The 27,859-nt window shown below is 37.1% G+C and overlaps 1 protein-coding gene across 2 annotated transcripts in view; it reads right to left on the reverse strand.

Annotated features, from left to right (window-relative positions):
- Positions 1 to 27,859, reverse strand: part of LOC133641433 (fibronectin-like) — a 70,977-nt gene that overhangs the window by 39,274 nt on the left and 3,844 nt on the right. For both annotated transcript variants that reach the window (XM_062035173.1, XM_062035167.1), the window contains exons 4-18: positions 25,613 to 25,759; positions 24,425 to 24,607; positions 24,159 to 24,341; positions 21,219 to 21,395; positions 16,708 to 16,863; positions 15,266 to 15,394; positions 15,050 to 15,193; positions 10,934 to 11,055; positions 10,689 to 10,857; positions 9,068 to 9,244; positions 8,861 to 8,989; positions 8,598 to 8,687; positions 6,249 to 6,443; positions 4,025 to 4,303; positions 3,697 to 3,960 (exon numbers count right to left, since the gene is read on the reverse strand). In XM_062035173.1, the coding sequence (XP_061891157.1) occupies positions 3,697 to 3,960; positions 4,025 to 4,303; positions 6,249 to 6,443; positions 8,598 to 8,687; positions 8,861 to 8,989; positions 9,068 to 9,244; positions 10,689 to 10,857; positions 10,934 to 11,055; positions 15,050 to 15,193; positions 15,266 to 15,394; positions 16,708 to 16,863; positions 21,219 to 21,395; positions 24,159 to 24,341; positions 24,425 to 24,607; positions 25,613 to 25,759 (2,544 nt within the window). The remainder of the gene's footprint in view (positions 1 to 3,696; positions 3,961 to 4,024; positions 4,304 to 6,248; positions 6,444 to 8,597; positions 8,688 to 8,860; positions 8,990 to 9,067; positions 9,245 to 10,688; positions 10,858 to 10,933; positions 11,056 to 15,049; positions 15,194 to 15,265; positions 15,395 to 16,707; positions 16,864 to 21,218; positions 21,396 to 24,158; positions 24,342 to 24,424; positions 24,608 to 25,612; positions 25,760 to 27,859) is intronic.

The following is a 27,859-nucleotide window of genomic DNA, read 5'->3' on the forward strand; positions in this document are numbered from 1 at the left end:
CCAGGGAAGAAAAAAAAGAAAAGAGGAGGAGAAACGAGAAAAAGCCAGAGGTAGCAGGTAGGTAACGTTAGCCTACATGAAATTATTTGTCTGTTACAGAATGTGATAGTAACCTGGCTTTTTAGCATTAAGCTAATGTTACATGATTCGGCAATTGCTAATCAATAAATAGCTAGTTCTGTTTTAACGTCGGGTTAATATTGTGGAGGGGGCTGAATTGTTATGGAAAATAATAATGTAACGTTAGGTAATTACAGTACTCCCACCTTACATTCCTCAGGGACATTTGTATTAGATCTTTTAAGCAGGTGTTTTTTGTTGACATTGTTATTGCCTTCTGGTTAGCTAATGTTTGCCCTGCAGGTAATAGTCACTTTTCCACCCCTTTATATATTAGGTATAGTTGTAAGCCTAGTTGTTAAAGTGCACATCATTAATGTTAATTAAGCAATATCACATGAGAGGGAATGCTGTTTTTTAATTTGAGCACTGCTGTGATTCGGTTAAAGATAATCATAACATAACATTCTCATATAATATGTTAATTTGCTTTCTTTAAGTAAAAAAAAAGGTCAAAGACAAAGCTATTCGGTTTCTTGTGAGTATATACACTTCACTGCCGATGCCTAGGGCGCCAGATTGGTTATGGCCAGGCCTGCGCGTACGTCTCATAGTCCAATCCAATCCACTTTATTTATATAGCACATTTAAACAACAAAAATGTTTCCAAAGTGCTGCACAACAATATTAAAAACAATATTCAAATATTATCTTTAGCTCCACATATGACTGAATAAAAACAAAAAAATAAATATAAAACCAATATAAAAATAAATATGATTAAAAACAATTTTAAAGGGTGAAACCAATTAAAACAATAAATAAAAATGTAAATTTAAAAACACAGAGGACCACACAAGTCACGTAGTTGTGTGGTCCTCTGTAATAGTGCCTTATTTTGTGGTTTTTGCTGTTTTCCTGTGTTGTTCTTTAGTTTTTGTCTTGCGCTGTTATTTTGGTGGCCCTTCCTGTTTTGTTGGTCTTTTCCTGTAGCAGCTTCACGCCTTCCTTTGAGCGCTATGCTTCGTTTTAGCAATCAAGACTATTTAGTTTAGGGATGTCCGATAATGGCTTTTTGCCGATATCCGATATTCCGATATTGTCCAACTCTTTAATTACCGATACCGATATCAACTAGGGATGTCCGATAATGGCTTTTTGCCGATATCCGATATGCCGATATTGTCCAACTCTTTAATTACCGATACCGATATCAACCGATACCGATATAAACCGATATATGCAGTCGTGGAATTAACACATTATTATGCCTAATTTGGACAACCAGGTATGGTGAAGATAAGGTACTTTTTAAAAAAATGAATCAAATAAAATAAGATAAATAAATTAAAAACATTTTCTTGAATAAAAAAGAAAGTACAACAATATAAAAACAGTTACATAGAAACTAGTAATTAATGAAAATGAGTAAAATTAACTGTTAAAGGTTAGTACTATTAGTGGAGCAGCAGCACGCACAATCATGTGTGCTTACGGACTGTATCCCTTGCAGACTGTATTGATATATATTGATATATAATGTAGGAAGCAGAATATTAATAACAGAAAGAAATGGGGGGAGGGAGGTTTTTTGGGTTGGTGCACTAATTGTAAGTGTATCTTGTGTTTTTTATGTGGATTTAATAAAAATAAAAAATAAAAAAAAAATTAAAAAAAAACAAAACCGATACTGATAATAAAAAAAACGATACCGATAATTTCCGATATTTCATTTTAACGCATTTATCGGCCGATAATATCGGCAGACCGATATTATCGGACATCTCTAATATCAACCAATACCAATATCAACCGATATATACAGTCGTGGAATTAACACATTATTATGCCTAATTTGGACAACCAGTTATGGTGAAGATAAGGTACTTTTTAAAAAAAATAGGAAAATAAGATAAATAAATTAAAAACATTTTGTTGAATAAAAAAGAAAGTAAAACAATATAAAAACAGTTACATAGAAACTAGTAATTAATGAAAATGAGTAAAATGAAGTGTTAAAGGTTAGTACTATTAGTGGAGCAGCAGCACGCACAATCATGTGTGCTTACGGACTGTATCCCTTGCAGACTGTATTGATATATATTGATATATAATGTAGGAAGCAGAATATTAATAACAGAAAGAAACAACCCTTTTGTGTGAATGAGTGTAAATGGGGGAGGGAGGTTTTTTGGGTTGGTGCACTAATTGTAAGTGTATCTTGTGTTTTTTATGTGGATTTAATAAAAAAAAATAAAAAATTTTTTGGGTTGGTGCACTAATTGTAAGTGTATCTTGTGTTTTTTATGTGGATTTAATAAAAAAAAAATAATTTAAAAAAAACAAAAAAAAACGATACTGATAAAAAAAAAAACCGATACCGATAATTTCCGATATTTCATTTTAACGCATTTATCGGCCGATAATATCGGCAGACCGATATTACCGGACATCTCTAATATCAACCGATACCGATATCAACCGATATATGCAGTCGTGGAATTAACACATTATTATGCCTAATTTGGACAACCAGGTATGGTGAAGATAAGGTCCTTTTTAAAAAAATAAAATAAAATAAGATAACTAAATTAAAAACATTTTCTTGAATAAAAAAGAAAGTAAAGCAATATAAAAACAGTTACATAGAAACTAGTAATTAATGAAAATGAGTAAAATGAAGTGTTAAAGGTTAGTACTATTAGTGGAGCAGCAGCACGCACAATCATGTGTGCTTACGGACTGTATCCCTTGCAGACTGTATTGATATGTATTGATATATAATGTAGGAACCAGAATATTGATAACAGAAAGAAATGGGGGGAGGGAGTTTTTTTGGGTTGGTGCACTAATTGTAAGTGTATCTTGTGTTTTTTATGTGGATTTAATTTAAAAAAAAAAAATTAAAAAAACAAAAACAAAAACAAAAAAACCTATACTGATAATAAAAAAAACGATACCGATAACTTCCGATATTTCATTTTAACGCATTTATCAGCCGATAATATCGGCAGACCGATATTATCGGACATCTCTAATATCAACCGATACCAATATCAACCAATATATGCAGTCGTGGAATTAACACATTATTATGCCAAATTTGGACAACCAGGTATGGTGAAGATAAGGTACTTTTTAAAAATAATAATAAAATAAGATAACTAAATTAAAAACATTTTCTTGAATAAAAAAGAAAGTAAAACAATATAAAAACAGTTACTTAGAAACTAGTAATGAATGAAAATGAGTAAAATTAACTGTTAAAGGTTAGTACTATTAGTGGAGCAGCAGCACGCACAATCATGTGTGCTTACGGACTGTATCCCTTGCAGACTGTATTGATATATATTGATGTATAATGTAGGAAGCAGAATATTAATAACAGAAAGAAATGGGGGGAGGGAGTTTTTTTGGCTTGGTGCACTAATTGTAAGTGTATCTTGTGTTTTTTATGTGGATTTAATTTTAAAAAAAAATAAAAAATTTAAAAAAAAAACGATACAGATAATAAAAAAAACGATACAGATAATTTCCGATATTACATTTTAACGCATTTATCATCCCTAATTTAGTTGTTTTTACGTTGTGGACTCCAGCCTGTGGAGGTGTGCACGTGTTCTTCCTGCCACTGACCTGTGGTGAAGTACGTGGTGACGGCCTCACTCAGCACATTGTCCAGCTCAGAGTGCAGGACGGCGGTGTAATCGGTTTCCGGGCGCAGGTTCCTCAGAGGGTACTCGGTGACGCCGCCCGGGATTCTCTTCTCCACGGGGTTGGCGCCCTGCACGCTCAAGAAGAGGCGATACCCCGACACCGCCGCGTGAGGAGCCTCCCACATGACCAGAGCGCTGTCCGGCCCGATGTCAGTGAAGTGCACGTTGGTGGGAGCGTCCGGTTCTGGAGGGAGAAGGGTAAAGGTCAACATTTGGGCCGCGTCATGTGACCGGCGAAGGGCACTCACTGGTGGACATCTGCCCCACCAGCGGCTCGCTCTCCACGCCGCCGTTGACGGCGTAGATGTAGAAGCGGTACAGAGTGCCGGGCTGCAGGTGGGTGATGTCGGCGAAGGCGTTGGCCGACACGGGCAGCTGGAGGGGGCGGATCTCCGTGCCGTCCGGACCCAGGGGGGAGAAGGTGACCCGGTAGCCCGTCACCTCGCTGGGGGGGCCGTTCCAGGTGATGGTGATCTTCACGTCGGTCACCTCGTAGAACTGCAGGTCTGTGGGCGACGCCACTTCCTCTGCAGCAAAAAACACAAGTAATTAAAGGCCTACTGAAAGCCACTACTAGCGACCACGCAGTCTGATAGTTTATATATCAATGATGAAATCTTAACATTATAACACATGCCAATACGGCCGGGTTAACTTATAAAGTGACATTTTAAATTTGCCGCTAAACTTCCGGTTCGAAACGCCTCTGAGGATGCCGTATGCGCGTGACGTAGCCCGGGGAACACGGGTATGCCTTCCACATTGAAGCCAATAGGAAAAAGCTCTGTTTTCATTTCATAATTCCACAGTATTCTGGACATCTGTGTTCGTGAATCTGTTGCAATCATGTTCATTGCATTATGGAGAAGGAAGCTGAGCAAGCAAAGAAGAAAGTTGTCGGTGCGAAACAGACGTATTTTTCGAACATAGTCAGCCACAACAGTACACAGCCGGCGCTTCTTTGTTTACATTCCCGAAAGATGCAGTCAAGATGGAAGAACTCGGATAACAGAGACTCTAACCAGGAGGACTTTTGACTTCGATACACAGACGCCTGTAGAGAACTGGGACAACACAGACTCTTACCAGGATTACTTTGATTTGGATGACAAAGACGCAGACGTGCTACTGTGAGTATGCAGCTTTGGCTTCTAAACATTTGATCGCTTGACCGTATGTGCGCAACTTTTTTTTGCGTATGTACGTAACTTTTTTAAAATATATAAGCTTTATGAACCTTGGGTTAGGTGAACGGTCTTTTGGGCTGAGTGATTGTGTGTGTTGATCAGGTGTTTGAATTGTATTGGCGTGTTCTATGGAGTTAGGAGCTAGCAGAGGAGCTAGGAGTTAGCATAACAAAGACGTAGGTGTTTTTATGCAGGATTAATTTGTGGCATATTAAATATAAGCCTGGTTGTGTTGTGGCTAATAGAGTATATATATGTCTTGTGTTTATTTACTGTTGTAGTCATTCCCAGCTGAATATCAGGTCACCCCCGGCTCTCACAGCATCTTCCCTATCTGAATAGCTTCAACTCCCCACTAGTCCTTCACTTGCACTTTACTCATCCACAAATCTTTCATCCTCGCTCAAATTAATGGGGAAATCGTCGCTTTCTCGGTCCGAATCTCTCTCACTTCATGCGGCCATCATTGTAAACAATAGGGAACTTTGCGTATATGTTCAACTGACTACGTCACGCTACTTCCGGTAGGGGCAAGCCTTTTTTTTTATCAGATACCAAAAGTTGCAATCTTTATCGTCGTTGTTCTATACTAAATCCTTTCAGCAAAAATATGGCAATATCGCGAAATGATCAAGTATGACACATAGAATAGATCTGCTATCCCCGTTTAAATAAAAAAAATTCATTTCAGTAGGCCTTTAAGTATCTTGTCTTTGCAGTTTATTCAATTGAATATAAGTTGAAAAGGATTTGTTGTATTCTCTTTTTATTGACCATTTTGCACAACGGGTTAGTACTTCAGCGTGTGGAGTCCCAATGAGGCACATTTACTGACGGTGTTCAAGATGAATCGCACTCAGGGGGATCTTCGACACATTAATTGCTGCCATAAATCCTGGGCAAAAGTTTATATTTATTGTCAGCTTGTGGAAAACACGTGTTTTAGACTTGGTGTTCCAGATTACACAGATAACAGAAGTGATGTCGTGAAAGTGAACTCTTCACGTCTGCATCTGGTTTTAATTGTGAAAGCATAATAAATATTTGAGTCCTAACATTCAGGCTAAGTAGACGCTAATCTGACAGCAGACGTGATAAGGAGTGTTCATGTTGTGTGTGCACATTCTTTCTCCTAATCCGCGTGTGTGTGTGTGTGTGTGTGTGTGTGTGTGTGTGTGTGTGTGTGTGTGTGTGTGTGTGTGTGTCTAAGACCACCGCCAATGAGATGGGGGTCATGTAGGGGCCGTGACGTGCAATCAGGACTGAGACCGAGTGGTTCCTTTACCTGGTTGAGCAGATCCAGCTGTGCTGACCTGGAAAAATACCGGCTCGCTCTCCTGGTTCTCCTCTACGGCGAAGATGCTGATGTTGTACAGGACGCCAGGGTAAAGGTCAACCAGGGTCACCGAGGTCTCCGAGTCGGGCAGGCTGAGCTCCGTGCTGCTGCCCTCCAGTGAAGGCGCGTACACCACACGGTAACCTGGGCACACACAAACACACCCTCAAGCACAGCACTGACTACTTTTCCTTTTTAAATACACAATCCTTATGTAAGACGAAAACACACATTTTTATTTTTTATGCATTCTAAATCGTAAATAAACTTTAGCAAAAGTCAGCTAAAAATGGAGTCAATCATAATCAATCTAAAAACCTCCATCAAGGTTTTATATACACACTGTAAGTATATATGTAGTATCTAGTAACATTCACAATAACATGTAATATGTACATATTTTGATCAGTTTAATTTACAGACGCACTCACGACGCTCACTTTCCCTTCGACGACAACAAGACTACTAATCATGGCAGACTTGATGAGAGACAACAAAGACTACTTTGGGACAAATGATGATCCAGAAACTTCTATTTTTGAGCCTGAACATAAGGAGGATGATCTACAAGTTTTAGAAGCTGTGTGCTAAACAGATGCAGCTTTGGTGAAACACTGAACATCATGTAGCAGTATTGCTCAGTGCTAAACAAGATACACAAACATAATAAAACAATCACCTACTGTACAATGTCTGCTCTCACTGGGATAAAGACTGATGGGATGTTTATATCTTCCCCTTTACATCAACAATTCATCATCATCCTCACAAAAGGTTAAAAAAAATAGTTTGTTCGTGTCTTTCTGGTCAAAGTTGACCTACTTGTGGGTTTATGTCCACAACCTTCTACTATCCAGGTGAGAGACATGATTTATCATCTAGAAATAACTTTCACCAACTCAGAGGCCATGCAGCAGCTCAACATGTCAATATTATAATAAGCTAGTTAGCTCTCTGTGATCACGGCAGATCTGAAAATAGTTTGTCTGTGTTAGCACTTATAATAACAATATCGCAAATACTTGTTAATATTCAGGTCACCGCGTGTAAATGAAGTATTGTTGGCACTTTTTTGGATGTTTTTAGAGGACTTTATGGACCACATAGTGCACTCCAATTAGCTGCATTGTTAGCCACCTCCTACTTGCCGTATTTTACGACTTAGAATGCATTAAAAAAAAGAAAAACACATATTCTTGTCTTACATAAGGATTGTGCATGATTGCAAAAAAAGGTAAGTTTCCCTTTAACAATTATAAATAGTTCACCATTTTTGGTGGCACAATTAGGTAGGCGTGTGCTAATAATCAATCAATCAACTGATTGAACAATAAAGGAGAAAGACCACGGTAAATTGCCGTGTCTTTCCATGTTTGTTTTCATCGTAGGGTACAAGATGGTTCACTCTGTGCATCGCTCTCAGCACCTGAGCTCGTTTATTCAACAGCGGAATGAAATGAACGGAGTGACCCTCTTTTAAGTCAAAAACAATCTTTTGTCTCTGTGTGTGGAAGCGGGCCCACTGGCTTACTCACCACTCGTGACTCGCCAGTGAGAAGCAGCGCAGAGTAACAACAATCAAGCGGGAATAGAACAGCTTCAAAGCGGATGTGCGATACGAGCCCATCAACACGGACGACCGAGCGAGGACCGCAAGTTTGTTGGAAAGCAAAAACAACAACTAGAACAAATTAGGGTAAAAATGCACTTCAATAAAAATTCAACATCTTGGAGTGAATTTTTTGTTCTAGAAGCCATTAAGTTGGTAAACGGAGGCTCCACTGCATAAAGTACATAGAAGCAGAAGGTCAGAATAATTGTATCGAAGTTATCACAAAACTTTCTGTTCCCATGAGACAAAAGCTGTCTTTGGTCTTACCGAGCAAAAGGCTTGTAAAACTCCACTGTGTAGGATGGGAAGCGACATGAAGGTGTCAGTTTCTTTGATCTATTGTGATCCACAGGAAGATCTTGTCTTGGCCCCGAGATCTACAAAGCGGAGAGGAAGCAGGACCTGACGCGAGCTCCAGGCATCATTTCTTTGAACTGTTTTGTGACCGAGTGCAACAGCTTTTTACGACCCCATCCCCCCTTAGAAACAGCTGTTGCCATGTAATCAGGGAAAGTCCAAATAAAAGAGGAGGCGTGCAACCATTTCATCAGAGCGTGGTGGAAGACTGTGCAAAGAGTACAGCCCAGACGTTTCTCCTCATGAGCCTAATTGAATCCTGTCTCTGTTTAATTCCTTGCTTCTTGTCTGTTTAATAGATGTCACCGGGGTTTGAACCTGACACTCACCAGTGATAGGAGCTTCAGGTCTGGACCATCTGATGCGGATTGACGTCTCTCCCACGTCGTCAATGGTGTGCTGAGCAGGAGTGTCAGGAGCTAAGAAAACATGAGTTTGGTTCACTTGGGGAAGAAGAAGAGCCTGACTGGACAAAAAAAACTAAACGGTTGAGACCCCGGCATACCTCACATAGAATGTTCTCAAGCGTTCATCAAGATTTTATGATTTGGTGAACATTGTTCCAAAGTCTAAAGAGGTAAGTGTCCTGTACCTGTAGTCTGTGATGTGGACAGGATGAGGGTGGCGTCACCGTCGTCTGGCAGCTCGTAGACGTTAACGTTGTACCTGCGCCCTGGCAGGAGGTCGCCGATGGTGACGGAAGTGGAAGTCCGAGGAACATCTGCGACAGGAAGTCGGAGAATGAACCCATCTGCGTTTGGCTAAGGATTTGTCGGAGAGACTCATTTTTAGTTTTTACCCAGAACTTTCCGCTTTGCGCCCTGCTCGCTGAGCTCGTACTCCACCCTGAAGCCGGAGATGGTGGACGAGGCCGAGGTCCAGGACACCACGAAGCTGTTGGAGGTGATTTCTGTCACCGACTCGGAGGTGTCCACCAGAGGAGGAAGTTGGGTGGTCTCTCCCTCGGATGTCTCCACTGCAACATGAAGTATTGTTTTAAATAATACCCCTGCTTCATATTCTAGTACACGGCTGTCCTAAGTGGACTAGAATACGAAACTTTGGGATAAATTGAGTGTAAATGGTGAAATGTACAAGCCGCTGAATGGCGCGAGTCGAACTGAAATGCTAACGTTAGCGTGCTAACAGTTAGAATGCGTCAAGTACCAAATCGTATGACTGTAAAAATAGCTAACAAAGTTAGCATGCTAACACTTAGCAGGATTAGGTACTAAGTTATATGACTGTGAGGTGTTCGGCTGTAAAATTGGTTACATTTATGTTATTCACATGTGAATAATGCTGTATAATAGACTGTATTTATATTATTCATATGTGAATAATGCTGTATAATAGACTGTATTTATGTTATTTACATGTGAATAATGCTGTATAATAGACTGTATTTATGTTATTCACATGTGAATAATGCTGTATAATAGACTGTATTTATGTTATTTACATGTGAATAATGCTGTATAATAGACTGTATTTATGTTATTCACATGTGAATAATGCTGTATAATAGACTGTATTTATATTATTCCCATGTGAATAATGCTGTATAATAGACTGTATTTATGTTATTCACGTGTGAATAATGCTGTATAATAGACTGTATTAATGTTATTCACGTGTGAATAATGCTGTATAATAGACTGTATTTATATTATTCACATGTGAATAATGCTGTATAATAGACTGTATTTATGTTATTTACATGTGAATAATGCTGTATAATAGACTGTATTTATGTTATTCACATGTGAATAATGCTGTATAATAGACTGTATTTATATTATTCCCATGTGAATAATGCTGTATAATAGACTGTATTTATGTTATTCACGTGTGAATAATGCTGTATAATAGACTGTATTAATGTTATTCACGTGTGAATAATGCTGTATAATAGACTGTATTTATATTATTCACATGTGAATAATGCTGTATAATAGACTGTATTTATGTTATTCACGTGTGAATAATGCTGTATAATAGACTGTATTTATGTTATTCACATGTGAATAATGCTGTATAATAGACTGTATTTATGTTATTCACATGTGAATAATGTTGTATAATAGACTGTATTTATATTATTTACATGTGAATAATGCTGTATAATAGACTGTATTTATGTTATTCACATGTAAAAAAATACCTAAGTGTTTATTGTCTATTGTGAGCGAACTGTGGTGCTGAATTTCCCCCAGGGATCAATAAAGTACTTTCTATTTTATTCTATTGTATCAACGTGGTCCTGATCCTTCAACTTGTATCAACGTGGTCCTGATCCTTCAACTTGTATCAACGTGGTCCTGATCCTTCAACTTGTATCAACATGGTCCTGATCCTTCAACTTGTATCAAGGTGGTGCCGCCGTGAAAAGTTTGCAGCGTCCGGTCAGGATGACTCACATGAACCTTGGTTGGTGGTGAAGTCGAAGCGCGTGACCTCCCGCTGTCCGTACTGCAAGATGCTGATCAGCTGACCCTCGTAGGTGACGCCGGGACGCAGACCACTGATGGTGTAGGAGTTCAGGTGTCCGGGAACCACCGCCTCCCTCCAGGGGCCGCGGGAATTTTTCTAGCAACGGCGAGAAGAAGAAGATGACGGGTTTGACAGGAAGCTTTGATGACAACATTCTGCTCTCAGGACTCACAATTTTCCATTTGAGGATGTACTGCGTGATGTGCACCGAGGAGGGGGGGTCCCACTGGATGGGGTGGGAGTCTGGCTGCTTGCCCGCCTCCGTGATGATGACCTGGACCGGCCGGTGGGCGCCTGGAGGGGCGAGGAAAGTCTGAGGGCGCTACATTGACATGCTGAGGAAAGTCTGAGGGCGCTACATTGACATGCTGAGGAAAGTCTGAGGGCGCTACATTGACATGCTGGTGTTAGCTGTGTGGGTGAAGATGTCTTCTGGGACTTTGACGCACCGGAGGACAAACAATGTCTGACATCACACCCCGGTACCAGGCTCACACCCACAAGGACCTGGACAAACATTTGGCCATGGACTGGCGCTCTAGAAAGTAGACATGGACCTACTTTCAGGGCCGATACGGATACCGATTATTAGTAGTCAAAGGAGGCCGATAAGCGATAAGTTATTGAAACATGAATATTATACGTCAGTAAACATCTGGATTTAAGTTGTTTTTGAACAATATTTTTTTAGGAAAGGTGGGAGCAGTAGTGACATAATGTTTGATGTTGTGTTTAATTGATCATCAAAAAACATCAAACTTTATTAGGTGTGAGAAATGAAGATGGATTTAGCATCAGAATTAGCTTGATTTGACATTTATTTCATTACACCGTGGCAATATCTGGGAGAGACAACATCAATGTGACTTCAACAAGGAGGAGGAGAAGGGCTGTCATTTAGGAGTAGTGGTTTTTTTCCAGGGCTGATACTGATACCGATTATTAGTAGTCAAAGGAGGCCGATAAGTTATTTAAAGATGAATATTATATGTCAGTAAACATCTGGACAAGGATTTAAGTTGTTTTTGAACATTATTTTGTAGGAAAGGTGGCACCAGTAGTGACATAATGTTTGATGTTGTGTTTAATTGATCATCAAACACCTTTATTAGATTGTGTCTAAGAGGAGCATCAATATTTTATTTCTAAATATAGAACATCTCCTGCTCGACCGCTCCCGATCTTTGGAACACTCTCCCCGACCATCTTAGAGCACCACAGTCGGTCTCCCATTTTAAGAAGGGACTAAAAAGCCACCTTTTTAGCAAAGCTTTGATCTAATTCTTCTGCCTTCTTGTTTTGAAATGCACTGCTTGCTTATCTGTTTTATCCAGTGCTTTCATGCTCTTATTTCTATTTGTATCTATGTTTCTGTTTTATCTAGTGTGTGTCATGATTTTATTTCTATTTTAATTTTTTATTATATATTCTTACTTTCTATTTTTATTTTTATACTTTGTAGCACTTTGAGATTTTAACAAATATAATGTGTGTTACAAATGCAATTCATTATTATTATTATTATTATTATCTCCTGGGAAAATGGGTCAAAATAGGACATTTCTCTACATCACAATTAGGGATGTCCGATAATGGCTTTTTGCCGATATCCGATATTCCGATATTGTCCAACTCTTTAATTACCGATACCGATATCAACCGATATATACAGTCGTGGAATTAACACATTATTATGCCTAATTTGGACAACCAGGTATGGTGAAGATAAGGTACTTTAAAAAAAATAAAATAAAATAAAATAAGATAAATAAATTAAAAACATTTTCTTGAATAAAAAAGAAATTAAAACAATATAAAAACAGTTACATAGAAACTAGTAATTAATGAAAATGAGTAACATTAACTGTTAAAGGTTAGTACTATTAGTGGAGCAGCAGCACGCACAATCATGTGTGCTTACGGACTGTATCCCTTGCAGATTGTATTGATATATATTGATATATAATGTAGGAAGCAGAATATTAATAACAGAAAGAAACAACCCTTTTGTGTGAATGAGGAGGGAGGTTTTTTGGGTTGGTGCATTAATTGTAAGTGTATCTTGTGTTTTTTATGTTGATTTAATTAAAAAAAACAAAAAAAAAACAAAAAAAAAAAAAAACACGATACCGATAATAAAAAAAACGATACCGATAATTTCCGATATTACATTTTAACGCATTTATCGGCCGATAATATCGGCCTGCCGATATTATTGGACATCCCTAATCACAATAACTCTTCTACTCTTTTTTATACACTTTTCAATGTAGGTATGGATCCGATACCAAGTAGTTACAGGATCATACATTGGTCATATTCAAAGTCCTCATGTGTCCAGGGACATATTTACTGACTTTATCAACATGATATGAATTTTTTAAAAAGGAGAAAAGATTTTGTGACGATAAAAATTATTGATGTAATCATAGTAGTATCGACTAGATACGCTCTTGTACTTGGTATCATTACAGTGGATGTCAGGTGTAGATCCACCCATGGCGTTTGTTTACATTGTGACGCCAGTGAGCTAATGTATCCTCCTACGGTGTGTAGTGAAGCATGTTTAGCTATTCTTCGTCCTCCAGTGATAAAGTTACTTGTAAGAAATGTACTTTAGTTGTCGCCATGGAGACCAGGATTAGTGATTTAGAAGTAGTTAAAACACTTTGGATTAGGGATGTCCGATAATGGCTTTTTGCCGATATCCGATATTGTCCAACTCTTTAATTACCGATACCGATATCAACCGATATATACAGTCGTGGAATTAACACATTATTATGCCTAATTTGGACAACCAGGTATGGTGAAGATAAGGTACTTTTTAAATAAAATAAGATAACTAAATTAAAAACACTTTCTTGAATAAAAAAGAAAGTAAAACAATATAAAAACAGTTACATAGAAACTAGTAATTAATGAAAATGAGTAAAATTAACTGTTAAAGGTTAGTACTATTAGTGGAGCAGCAGCACGCACAATCATGTGTGCTTACGGACTGTATCCCTTGCAGGCTGTATTGATATATATTGATATATAATGTAGGAACCAGAATATTGATAACAGAAAGAAATGGGGGGAGGGAGGTTTTTTGGGTTGGTGCACTAATTGTAAGTGTATCTTGTGTTTTTTATGTTGATTTAATAAAAAAATAAAAAATAAAAAAATAAAAAAAACAAAAAAAAACGATACAGATAATAAAAAAAACGATACCGATAATTTCCGATATTACATTTTAACGCATTTATCGGACATCCCTACTTTGGATGGATGTTAGCTGCTAGCTAGCTAGCCATGTCTTAAAGCAGCTCTTCCTGAGGGTGTTTCAGTGTTATAACTTCACCTTTATCTTTACTTTTTACATCAAAATGCGTCCATTCTCCCTTTTCTGTCTACACACTGTGTCTGCTTGTAAGTACTCTGTGTGTGTGCGCTGCCGAACATGCTCCCCTGCTCGTAAAACCAGCAATGTCACCACGTGATGTCATGCCCATGAAAAAAAATGGGGAAGCGGTACTTTTCAAACAGAGTATAGTACCGTTTTTGATTCATTAGTACGGCGATACTATACTAGTACCGGTATACCGTACAACCCTCTCGATGGCCAGTCCCCGAGCAGCTGCCTTCACTGGTGGTGCTCCAACACACACTAGAACCATGCAAGCCAGAAGCAGGAACTCTACCTTGTTAGAATAATCATGTATATATTATCACACTAACTTTAGTAAGCTTAAAGTCCGTTGCTATAGTTATTAGCTATTGTGCTCAAGTTGGACTTTTCTAATCTGTGCAAGGACAAAGACTTCTTGTCTGAGGGGTGGCCTCAGCTGTAGATGTTGTCTTTGTTTTAGCCCGCTAACAGCCAAGGACTTCAAGGACCTCAACGAAGATAAGATGACAACACGCACACGAAGCAGAGACTTCAAGAACCTCAACGAAGATCAGATGCCAACACGCAGACGAAGCGGGGACAAGGCGAAATCACAAGGCCCCCAGCACATTCCGTCACGTATTGTGCGTCCTGGACCTGCTTTGCATAATATATGTGACCACTCCTTTTAGAGGAGGCCTTAGTGTTGTTGACTGTGGAACTCCTGAATAAATAGAGGGACACAAGAGCTGCACCTTAGAGCGTAGGGCAAGACTGTGACTAAGTGTTCAGCTCCATGCGTTCTCCTCATGAGCTAAATTGAACTCTGTCTCTGATTGATTCCTTGCTTCTTGTCTGATTAATAGATGTCATCAGTGCTTGAACCTGACATACCTAAAGCTCAAAGTGACCCACCTTGTTGAGTCTGCTGGGGATCACATCTCATTTCTCCGATCCCGTTGCCATAGCAATAACAGCGGTACTGGACGCTGTGGATAATTTTGTCCCAGGTCTCTCCGATCTGGTAGTAGGCTCTGGTCTGAGGCTCCTGACACTGATCTGTGGAAGAAGACCGGAACATGACGGAACAAGCGGGTGGCGGTTGTCAATCAGAGCCAAGCAAGAACGTACCGATGGCGTCGCACTTCCAGCGTCCACGTCCCTGTCCGTAGCAGGTGCAGTTCATCATGTAGCCTTCATCGTGGCTCTTGGAGAACTGCTGGTTGACCTCGTAGGTCAGACTGTCCACGATGCACTGGTCTGGACACGCATAGGCAGGTTAGCTTCAAACGCCTGGCTTGTGCTAGCTAGGGCTGCACCACTAATCCACATCCAGTCAAGGTTATAATTGGTGCCAAAAAGCAGTGTTTTTATAACTATTTTGAGCCAAGGCACATATTTTGCGTTGAAAAAAATGCGGAGGCACACCACCAGCGGAAATCATTCAAAACTAAACTCAGTTGACAGTAAAAAGTCGTTCTCACAGTTGTTGGATATGACTTTAAAGCAGGGGTCACCAACCTTTTTGAAAGCAAGAGCTACTTCTTGGGTAGTGATTAATGCGAAGGGCTACCAGTTTGATACACACTTCAATAAATGCCAGAAATAGCCAATCTGCTCAATATACCTTCAACTCTATGTTATTATTAATAATTAATGATATTTACACTTAATTAATCGGTTTAAAAGAGGAGAAAACACGAAAAAAATGACAATTAATTTTGAAACATAGTTTATCTTCAATTTTGACTCTTTAAAATTCAAAATTCAACTGAAAAAAAGAAGAGAAAAACTAGCTAATTCGAATCTTTTTTGAAAAAATTAAAAAATAATTTATGGAACATCGACTAGACGTATAAGATTTCATGGGATTTAGCGATTAGGAGTGACAGATTGTTTGGTAAACGTATAGCATGTTCTATATGTTATAGTTATTTGAATGGCTCTTACCATAATATGTTACGTTAACATACCAGTTGGTTATTTATGCCTCATATAACGTACACTTATTCAGCCTGTTGTTCACCATTCTTTATTTATTTTAAATTGCCTTTCAAATGTCTATTCTTGCTGTTGGATTTTATCAAATACATTTCCCCCAAAAATGCGACTTATACTCCAGTGCGACTTATACATGTTTTTTTCCTTCTTTATTATGCATTTTCGGCCGATGCGACTTATACTCCGGAGCGACTTATACTCCGAAAAATACGGTAAGTTATTTACCTTCCAGTTACCGAACAATAGCAAACAATTGTACAGTAAGTTTATATCATTTTAAACGGCAACTCGCATTATTATTACATTATAAACACGTACTTCATCAGTTTAGCAGCATGATGTAAGAGTCTGTCTGCATAAAACCAAATATTGCTTGGAGACAAGAATATGTTAACGGTCTAAAAGTAACATGTCTTCTCACTCATTATGTCCGCAGTTTAACGCATTTTTATGTATAAAATACAAGAAAAATCGCAATTTTGGTAAGAAAAATTGCAATTAGTTCCCCCCCTCAAAATAGTGCAGCCCTAGCTTGCACCGTCAAGATTGTGCGGTCGTGTCTTTCCCCCGACCTCGCAGCTGTGAGTGGGCGACGCAGTTCCACTCGCCGCGGCCACTGCCCAGGCACGTGCACTCCATCATGTGACCCATGACGTCATGGCGCTTGTCCCACTTGTCTCCCACGCGGTGCATGACGCCGTCGTTGGTGGTGCACACCTCCTCCTGAGCTGCAAACACACAAACACAACTTGATGTTCCTCTGGTATTGATTTGTCTCTGTTTGCTGCGTCCAAACAACTTTGATGGACTCTGTGTCCTTACACATCAGTCATTGTCTACTAGTGGCCATCACCCCACATTCATGTTACTGTCCTTAACCATGGTATTACGGTAGAGTGGGTCCCTTTCACATACCTTTTGATAAGTGGTAGAAAACGGCCGGATGAAGGCTTGGACAACACACACAAACGCATTTAGTCACTAATTGTGCAAGTTGTCCCACTTAAAAAGGTGAGAGAGGCCTGTCACTTTCATCATAGGTACACTTCAGATATGAGAGACAAAACGAGGGGGAAAAAATCCAGAAAATCACATTTTCTGATTTTTAAATCATTTATTTTACATGGCGAGCCAGCGGTGGATGGTGGAGGGTGTGTCAGTCCATCACCAGCTAGGCATTAAAAAAATAGACCTGAAAATGATGGATCATCAATCTTCACCAACACGTCTTTTTGGTCACTTGATTGACATTCACGGTTTTGTGAGATGACGCTGGCTGCTGCCAGATCAATATTAAGAAAAAATGACCGACAGGAAGGCGAGAAACACTTTTGATTTCAACAGACTCTCGTGCCGTACCTGCTGTCAAAACTCTAAAGACCGACTGCGCAGTTCCTGTCTTCACAATAAAAGCGCTGCGTCATCCTGCCTGTGCTAACAAAATAAGAGTCTCAGAAAGCTAGCTTTATGTGCTCGACGCCTCACTCATTGGTATGTGTTCATCTACAAAACCATTCTGGGTATCACTCCATCGTATCGGTCTTGTCTTTTAACAAAGAAACAAGGAAGTCACAATCTTCGTTCAATGAATGTTCTGCAATGTGTCGTCCCCAAAGTAAGAACTGAACTGGGCAAGAAAGCATTTAAGTTTTCAGCAGCGAAGGCTTGGAATAACCTACAATCGAGTCTTCAACTTCAAACCCTTGTTACATTAAATGAGCTTAAAGCTTCTGTGAAAGGATTGCAGTCTACCTTGTCTGTGTGCACGTGTTATGTGAGCAAGTTTTAAATGTGATGTTTTATGTGTTGTTTACTGTTTTTAATGTAACCTTGCTGCTGACCTCTTGGCCAGGTCTCCCTTGGAAAAGAGATATTTGATCTCAATGGGATTTTACCTGGTTAAATAAAGGCTAGGGATGTCCGATAATATCGGCCGATAAATGCGTTAAAATGTAATATTGGAAATGATCTGTATCGTTTTTTTAATTATCTGTATCGTTTTTTTTTGTTTTTTTTAATTAAATCAACATAAAAAACACAAGATACACTTACAATTAGTGCACCAACCCAAAAAACCTCCCTCCCCCATTTACACTCATTCACACAAAAGGGTTGTTTCTTTCTGTTATTAATATTCTGCTTCCTACATTATATATCAATATATATCAATACAGTCTGCAAGGGATACAGTCCGTAAGCACACATGATTGTGCGTGCTGCTGCTCCACTAATAGTACTAACCTTTAACAGTTCATTTTACTAATTTTCATTAATTACTAGTTTCTATGTAACTGTTTTTATATTGTTTTACTTTCTTTTTTATTCAAGAAAATGTTTTTAATTTATTTATCTTATTTTATTTGATTCATTTTTTTAAAAAGTACCTTATCTTCACCATACCTGGTTGTCCAAATTAGGCATAATAATGTGTTAATTCCACGACTGCATATATCGGTTGATATCGGTATCGGTTGATATCGGTATCGGTAATTAAAGAGTTGGACAATATCGGAATATCGGCAAAAAGCCATTATCGGACATCCCTAATAAAGGCTAAATAAATTTAAAAAATAACGCGCATTAAACACCTTTAACTTGTTAACAAAAACCTCTCTTTCATAAATAAGTAAATATAAATGATATATATATAAATGATCCCCTCCACTTGGTCAATTGAAAAGTAGCTCGCCTGAAGAAAAAGTGTGGCCACCCTGGTGTAAAATAACTATTTAGCCAATAAGAAAAGTTCATCTCAGTACTTTGTTATATACCTTTGTTGGCAATGACAGAGGTTAAACGTTTCCTGTAAGTCTTCACACACTATTTTGTATTTTGGCCCAGTCCTCCATGCAGATCTCCTCTAGATCACTGATATTTTGGGGCTGTCGCTGGGCAACACGGACTTTCAACTCCCTCCAAAGATTGTCTATGGGGTTAAGATCTGGAAACTGGCTAGGCCACTCCAGGACCTTGAAATGCTTCTTAGGAAGCCCCTCTTTGGTTGTGTGCTTGGGATCATGGTCATGCTGAAAGACTCAGCCAGGTTTCACTTTCAATGTCCTCGCTGATGGAAGGAGGTTTCCACTCCAAATCTCACCCACTCATTCTTTCCTTTACACCAGGGGTCACCAACGCGGTGCCCGCGGGCACCAGGTCGCCCGTAAGGACCAGATGAGTAGCCCGCTGGCCTGTTCTAAAAATAGCAGCACTTACCAGTGAGCTGCCTCTATTTTTTAAATTGTATTTATTTACTAGCAAGCTGGTCTCGCTTTGCCCGACATTTTTAATTCTAAGAGAGACAAAACTCAAATAGAATTTGAAAATCCAAAAAAATATTTTAAAGACTTGGTCTTCACTTGTTTAAATAAATTCATTATTTTTTTTACTTTGCTTCTTATAACTTTCAGAAAGACAATTTTAGAGAAAAAATACAACCTTAAAAATGATTTTAGGATTTTTAAACACATATACCTTTTTACCTTTTAAATTCCTTCCTCTTCTTTCCTGACAATTCTGACAATGTTCAAGTAAATTTATTTTTTCTTATTGTAAAGAATAATAAATACATTTTAATTTAATTCTTAATTTTAGCTTCTGTTTTTTCGACAAAGAATATTTGTGAAATATTTCTTCAAACTTGTTATGATTAAAATTCAAAAAAATTATTCTGGCAAATCTAGAAAATCTGTAGAATCAAATTTTAATCTTATTTCAAAGTCTTTTGAATTTCTTTTAAAATTTTTGCTATGGAAAATCTAGAAGAAATAATGATTTGTCTTTGTTAGAAATATAGCTTTGTCCAATTTGTTATATATTCTAACAAAGTGTAGATTGGATTTTAACCTATTTAAAACATGTCATCAAAATTCTAAAATTAATCTTAATCAGGAAAAAATCACTAATGATGTTCCATAAATTATTTTTTTAATTTTTTCAAAAAGATTAGAATTAGCTAGTTTTTCTCTTCTTTTTTTCGGTTGAATTTTGAATTTTAAAGAGTCAAAATTGAAGATAAACTATGTTCCAAAATTTAATTGTCATTTTTTTCGTGTTTTCTCCTCTTTTAAACCATTCAATTGAGTGTAAATATCATTAATTATTAATAATAACATAGAGTTAAAGGTAAATTGAGCAAATTGGCTATCTCTGGCAATTTATTTAAGTGTGTATCAAACTGGTAGCCCTTCGCATTAATCAGTACCCAAAAAGTAGCTCTTGGTTTCAAAAAGGTTGGTGACCCCTGCTTTACACAAATGAGTGGTCCTGGTCCCTTTGCAGAAGAACAGCCCCAAACCATGATGTTTCCACCCCCATGCTTCACAGTAAGTACGGTGTTCTTTGGCTGCAACTCAACGTTTGACTTTAGACCAAAAAGTTCTATTTTGGTTTCATCTGACCATGTGACAATCTCCTCTTCTGGACCATCTACATGCTCTCTAGCAAGCTTCAGACGGGCCTGGCATGTACCGGCTTAAGCAGGGGGACACGTCTGGCACTGCAGGATGGTAGCCTTTGGTACTTTGGTCTCTGTGGGTCATTCACTAGGTCCCATTCTGGGATTTTTGTGATCATTCTGACCTCACGAGGTGAGATCTTGCTTGGATCGAAGGAGATTATCAGTGGTCTTGTATGTCTTCCATTTTCTAATAGTTGCTCCCACAGTTGATTTCTTTGCACCGAGCTGCAGAGTCAGTCTTCCCAGCCTGGTGCAGGTCTACAATGTTGTTTCTGGGGTCCTTTGACAGCACTGTGGTCTTGGCCATAGAGTTTGGAGTGTTTGAGGCTGTGGACGGGTGTCTTTTATACTGATAACAGAAGCCATTAACACAGGTAACAAGTGGAGGCCTCTTCAAGAAGAAGTTTCAGGTCTGTGAAAGCCAGAAATCTTGCTTGTTTGTAGGTGACCAAATACTTCTTTTACAGAGGAATTTAACAATTAATTCCCCCCCTTCAGTCTCTCACAGGTGAAGTGTACCTATGATGAAAATAACAGGCCTCTCTCATCTTTGTAAGAGGTAGAACTTGCACAATCGGTGACTGGCTAAATACTATTTTGCCCCACTGTACACACACAGTCACTCACCAGCCATGGGGCAGAATCCATAGTGTTGGTCGGCATCATAGTTGTAGGTGGTGCCACACCACCTCATGCTGTCACGGCGGCCGTCAGACGTGCAGTCGGTGTAGTTGCGGCCGCTGTACAGGTAAGGGAAGTGGCAAAGGGCGCCAAAGGAGTTTCCTCCTCGTGTGGCCACGATGGCTGCTCATGTGGAGGAAACACAATCATTATTATTTATACCATACCATACCAACTTTAATTGTAAAGCCCTTTAAAAACAACCACAAAGGGCTGTACACCACAAACAAGTAAACACACAAAAAGCAGAGAAATACAGCCAAAGGATTGTGAGAATTAGATATTTTAAGTGTTCTTTTTTAATCCATAGTCACGTTTAAAGCAGCTAGTATTTTCCCATGTAGTGCGTCTTCTCATGACCTACTTGCTTTTATCTTATGTCGGCTAGTAAACTCTTCGTTTTGTCTTAAGGACTCCTGTTTGTCGGCTCACAGAACTGTTTTGGCCAGTTCCTTATGTGTTTTGAAGAAGCAGCTGTGCTCCTTTCTGGGCGAAAGGGGCTGTTTTTTGTATTGTAAGGGGATCAAGGTCCTTTTTTTACTCAACATATATGTCATCCAAAAGAACTTGGAAGTGACCTGTGGGTTTTATTCCCTGAGAGGAAGACTGGTCGTGCGCAACAGGACAGACTAAAATATATCATTTAAAACAGAGATAAAATACATAAATATGCACATAAAAAGTGCAGATAAATAATATCAATAATATCAAGCAATTTGTTAGATAAAAGGCAGATAAAAACTTAAAAACAGTTTAAATTTATACTTACGTATTTATATATATATTTAAAAGCAGGGTGCCTAAGTATTTACATTCCACTGCACTGATGTCAAACTCAAGGCCCGTGGGCCAGAATTGGCATGCCACATCATTTTATACGGTCCTCTAAAATACTTACTAAATGTATTCGATCTTTCCATTTTGACATAAACAAATGCAAGTACTCCATGCAATCGCATATTTTTGAAACTTATATATCATCTAATAATGCAACAAAGATGTCATCATACATTCAAACCATTCATGTTTTGATAAAATAGAAATATACTTATGATTTCCAAGCCTGTTATCCATCAAATTGTATGCTGTAAAAATTACAATAGATTTTAAAGCAAAGTACTGTAAATGGAAAAAAAAGAGTCTCGCTGATTTTTACGGTGAAAATACTGCCAGTTTTTTACCGTAAAAACTGTAGATATTACGACGTACTACTGTAAATGGAAAAAAACAATACCATTATTTTTGACGATAAAATTGTGACAACTGAGCTGCCACTTTTTGACTGTAAAAAAAAACTGTGGTACTGTTTTTTCCATTAACAGTAATACGTCGTAATATCTACAGTTTTTAGGGTAAAAAACTTGCATTATTTTTACTGTAAAAAAAACTGTTGCTGTTTTTTGGACATTGCGTTATATTCGCTTGTTGCTGTCAATTTTCTAATATAGATTAATTTATATATATATATATACATATACACATATACATATATATATATCCCAAATTAAAACTGATTCTCGCAATGTGTTTAATTTAAAAAAATGTTTTTATTTAAAACTGATTCTCGCAATGTGTTTTTGTATATTAAAACATTTTAAAACAGGCAAAAAAAATTATTTTATTTTTTTTAAATAATAATAATAAAAAAAACGTTTTTAAGTCATCTCGATTATTTTTTATTATTATTTTAAAAAAATAAAAAATAAAAGTTTTATATATATATATATATATATATATATATATATATATATATATATATATATATATATATATATATATATATATATATATATATATATATATATATATATATATATATATATATATATATAAAAAAGTTTTTAGGTCACCTCGATTCAACCAAAAGGAGCTTTTTTTTTAGCCTGTTTTAAAATGTTTTAATATCATTATTATGCCAAACACATTGCAAAAATCAGTTTTAATTATTATTTAAAAAATAAATAAATAAATAAAATTAAAAAATTTATGATTAAAAAAAAAAATATATATATATATATGTATATGTATATATATATATATATATATATATATATATATATATATATATATATTTATATATATATATATATATATATATATATATATATATATATATATATATATATATATATATATATATATATATATTTTTGGAGGGGGTCATTTAAAAAAATAAATATATATATATATATATATATATATATATATATATATATATATATATATATATATATATATATATATATATATATATATATATATATATATAGTTTTGTTTTTTTTAAATAATAATTAAAACTGATTTTTGCAATGTGTTTGGCATAATAATTATATTAAAACATTTTAAAAATTATTATTATTTAAAAAAATAAATAATAAAAAACAATAAAAAAATTAAAAAAATTTTAAAATACACACACACACACATATATATATATATATATATATATATATATATATATATATATATATATATATATATATATATATATATATATATATATATATATATATATATATATATATATATATATATATATATATATATATATATATATAAATAAATAATAATAATATATATAATAATAATAATAATAATAATAATAATAATATTATAATTTAAAAAAAAAGTTTTTAGGTCATCTCGATTCAACCAAAAGGAGCTTTTTTAAAGCCTGTTTTAAAATATTTTAATATAATTATTATGCCAAACACATTGCGAGAATCAATTTTGAATTGGGAACCATGTTGATTTTGAATCTAACAGTCACACCAGGAATCGGAATCAGATCCAATCGTTAGATCCCCACAGATTCACCCCCCTAACAAAGACTAATGCGGTGCTGGTCTCCCAACAGTTTTTACATGGCCATCTGGAGGTCTCACCGTTCTTCTCGGTACAGAAGGAGTACTGCTGGTCTCGCTCGTAGTCGGAGGTGGTGGAGCACCACAGCTGCCCGTCTGTGCGTCCGTCTGAGGTGCAGGAGTAGTGGGTCTTCCCGTTGTAAACAAATGGGAAAACACAGGGCAGCCCGTTGGAGTTGCCACTGTACACTTGGCTCCTGGCCTCTGCACAGGGACACCAGGTGAAGTTCACGGCAGGAATGGAACCAGACCCATTTAGTCATGTAGAACTAGAGTCCTGAACTCACCCCACTCCTGGCAGCTGACGCCGTTGCCCAGACAAGTACACAGCATCTGCGTGCTGCCCTGGTTTCGGATCCAGCGCTGTCCGTCAAAGTAGGTGGCTCCAGAGTCGGTGCGGCAGGTTCCTTCGATAGTAAGCTCGGGCTGCGGTTGAGGTTGGAGGTGGGTCACCACCACAGAACCTGTGCCTGTTTTAAAGCACACACACCATATTTACCACAGTCCAGAAGTGTCCAGAGTGGGACCTGGGGCCATTTTTAACGACCCCTATTCGGCTCTCGTACTCTGGAATGCCCTACTGCTAACAGTTAGAGATGCTACCTCAGTAGAAGCATGTAAGTCTCATCTTCAAACTCATTTGTATACGCTAGCCTTTAAATAGACCTCCTTAATTAAAACAGTTGATCTGCCGCTTCCCTTTTCTGCTCTGCCCCCCTCTCCTGCGTGGAGAGGTGATCAGGTGACCACGGATCAGTTCCTACGGAGGAGGAGCCACATCTGCGGTCCCTCCCAAGGTTTCTCATTGTTCCAATTGGGTTGAGTTTTTGTATACGCTAGCCTTTAAATAGACCTCCTTAATTAGAACAGTTGATCTGCCGCTTCCCTTTTCTGCTCTGCCCCCCTCTCCTGCGTGGAGAGGTGATCAGGTGGCCACGGATCAGTTCCTGCGTAGGAGGAGCCACATCTGCGGTCTCTCCCAAGGTTTCTTATTGTTCCAATTGGGTTGAGTTTTTTCTCGCCCGGATGTGGGCTCAGATCCGAAGATGTGGTTGTGGTCTGTGCAGCCCGTTGAGACTCTTGTGATTAAGGGCTACATAAATACATTTTGACTGTGTGATTGAATGTCATATATTCTGGTATTTACTAATGTTTCCTGTAAACTTGTTAGCATTGTACTGTTAGCATGCTAGCTTTTCTAGCTCATATTATTGTGACTTGATGCTATCTGGCCAGTGTGCTAACTTCTAGCAGTTAAGTTAGGCTTAGGCTCTTCAGCATTCGCAGGAAATTTCAACCGGAATTGCATTTTCTAATTCTTTGTAAAAATATCTATGTATGGTTCTGTTTTCAAAAACTACCAACATGGCCCCCAGCCGTGGTTTGTCACTTTGTGGTGCCCAGTGGAAAAAGTTGAGCGCTTTTATTTCCAAAGGAACGCTGGCGTTGTGACACAAAAGTGGTGTTTCTCTCACCCTGGCCGGAGCTGTGGCGGTCGCACTTCCACTCGCCGCGACCGTTTCCCAAACACAAACACTGCAGGGCGTTCCCGTTGGTGTCAGTCTTGGACCATGTGTCACCGATGCGGTAGGACTTTTTGGTTTCCTGGTCATTGCAGCGGTCTAGTTGCAGAACAAGAGCAGTCAGAACACACAACTGATGACGCAATGCGTGTGTGTGTGTGTGTGTGTATGTTCTTGTATTTCTAGCCTTCTTGAGACATGAAGAAGGAAAAGTCTCTTCCATATGAGGAGGTGTGAACAAGCGATGACATAAATCATGGTCCCAATAACATTGCATCTAATAGAGCAGGGGTCACCAACCTTTTTGAAAGCAAGAGCTACTTCTTGGGTAGTGATTAATGCGAAGGGCTACCAGTTTGATACACACTTCAATAAATTGCCAGAAATAGCCAATTTGTTCAATTTACCTTTAACTCTATGTTATTATTAATAATTAATGATATTTACACTTAATTGAACGGTTTAAAAGAGGAGAAAACACGAAAAAAATGACAATTAAATTTTGAAACATAGTTTATCTTCAATTTCGACTCTTTAAAATTCAAAATTCAACCGAAAAAAAGAAGAGAAAAAGTAGCTAATTCGAATCTTTTTGAAAAAATTAAAAAAATAATTTATGGAACATCATTAGTAATTTTTCCTGATTAAGATTAATTTTAGCATTTTGATGACATGTTTTAAATTGGTTAAAATCCAATCTACACTTTGTTAGAATATATAACAAATTGGACCAAGCTATATTTCTAACAAAGACAAATCATTATTTCTTCTAGATTTTCCAGAACAAAAATTTTAAAAGAAATTCAAAAGACTTTTAAATAAGTTTTAAATTTGATTCTACAGATTTTCTGGATTTGCCAGAATAATTTTTTTGAATTTTAATCATAATAAGTTTGAAGAAATATTTCACAAATATTATTTGTCGAAAAAACAGAAGCTAAAATGAAAAATTAAATTAAAATGTATTTATTATTCTTTACAATAAAAAAAATAAATTTACTTGAACATTGATTTAAATTGTCAGGAAAGAAGAGGAAGAATTTAAAAGGTAAAAAGGTATATGTGTTTAAAAATCCTAAAATCATTTTTAAGGTTGTATTTTTTCTCTAAAATTGTCTTTCTGAAAGTTATAAGAAGCAAAGTAAAAAAATTAATGAATTCATTTAAACAAAAGAAGACCAAGTCTTTAAAATATTTTCTTGGATTTTCAAATTCTATTTGAGTTTTGTCTCTCTTAGAATTAAAAATGTCGGGCAAAGCGAGACCAGCTTGCTAGTAAATAAATAAAATTAAAAAAATATTTGAGCTATTTTTAGAACAGGCCAGCGGGCTACTCATCTGGTCCTTACGGGCTACCTGGTGCCCGCGGGCACCGCGTTGGTGACCCCTGTAATAGACAATGTCTCATTTGCACCCCTGCTGGTGACATCTATCAACATGAGGGTGGTCCCAAAAAGGAGGGATTTTTCAAATTGACTGTGTGTCACTTTTAAAAGTGCTCCCCCTCTGGTCAACATATGAAATAACAAGTGTGTGTAACAAATCGAAATGCGCCCCCTTTGGCCAAAATTAATTTAAAAAATAAAATAAATATGTAAATAGAGACAAAATGTAATAACTTGAAGTAAATAATGAAGATTAAAAACCAATTACAAACAAAAAATTAAAATAAATAACAAAAAAAGGTATTTCTCACAATGTGTCGACTTTTTTCTTATAAAGTTGGGAACAACTTTCTGTTTCTGTAATATTGCAACATTTTCTCGTAAAATTATTACTTTTTCATGTTAAATTATAACATTTTAATGCAAAATGGTGACATTTGTCATATAAAATTCTGACTTTTACCACAATTATGCCCATTTTTTGTGCTTGTAAAGTAGTGACACTTATGACTTCTCATAATTTTAATTATAATATTGCCAACATTTTAAAGTTTTCTTATAAAATTGTGACTTTTGTCGAGTAAAATGACGACTCTATTCATAAAATTGCCAAAATGTTAAGCTTTTCTTGTAAAATTCAAGATTCTTTATTATTCAAGAAAATTGCGACTGTTATTGAGTAAAATTCCAACTTTTATCATAATATTGCACAAATGTTCAGTTTTTCTTGTAAAATTTTGACTTGCGTTGAGTAAAATGACTACTTTTATTATAATACTGCCAAAATTCTAAGTTTTTCTTGTGAAATTCCAAC

The sequence above is a fragment of the Entelurus aequoreus genome, linkage group LG02 (assembly GCF_033978785.1).
Source record: "Entelurus aequoreus isolate RoL-2023_Sb linkage group LG02, RoL_Eaeq_v1.1, whole genome shotgun sequence".
Taxonomy (NCBI): Eukaryota; Metazoa; Chordata; class Actinopteri; order Syngnathiformes; family Syngnathidae; genus Entelurus; species Entelurus aequoreus.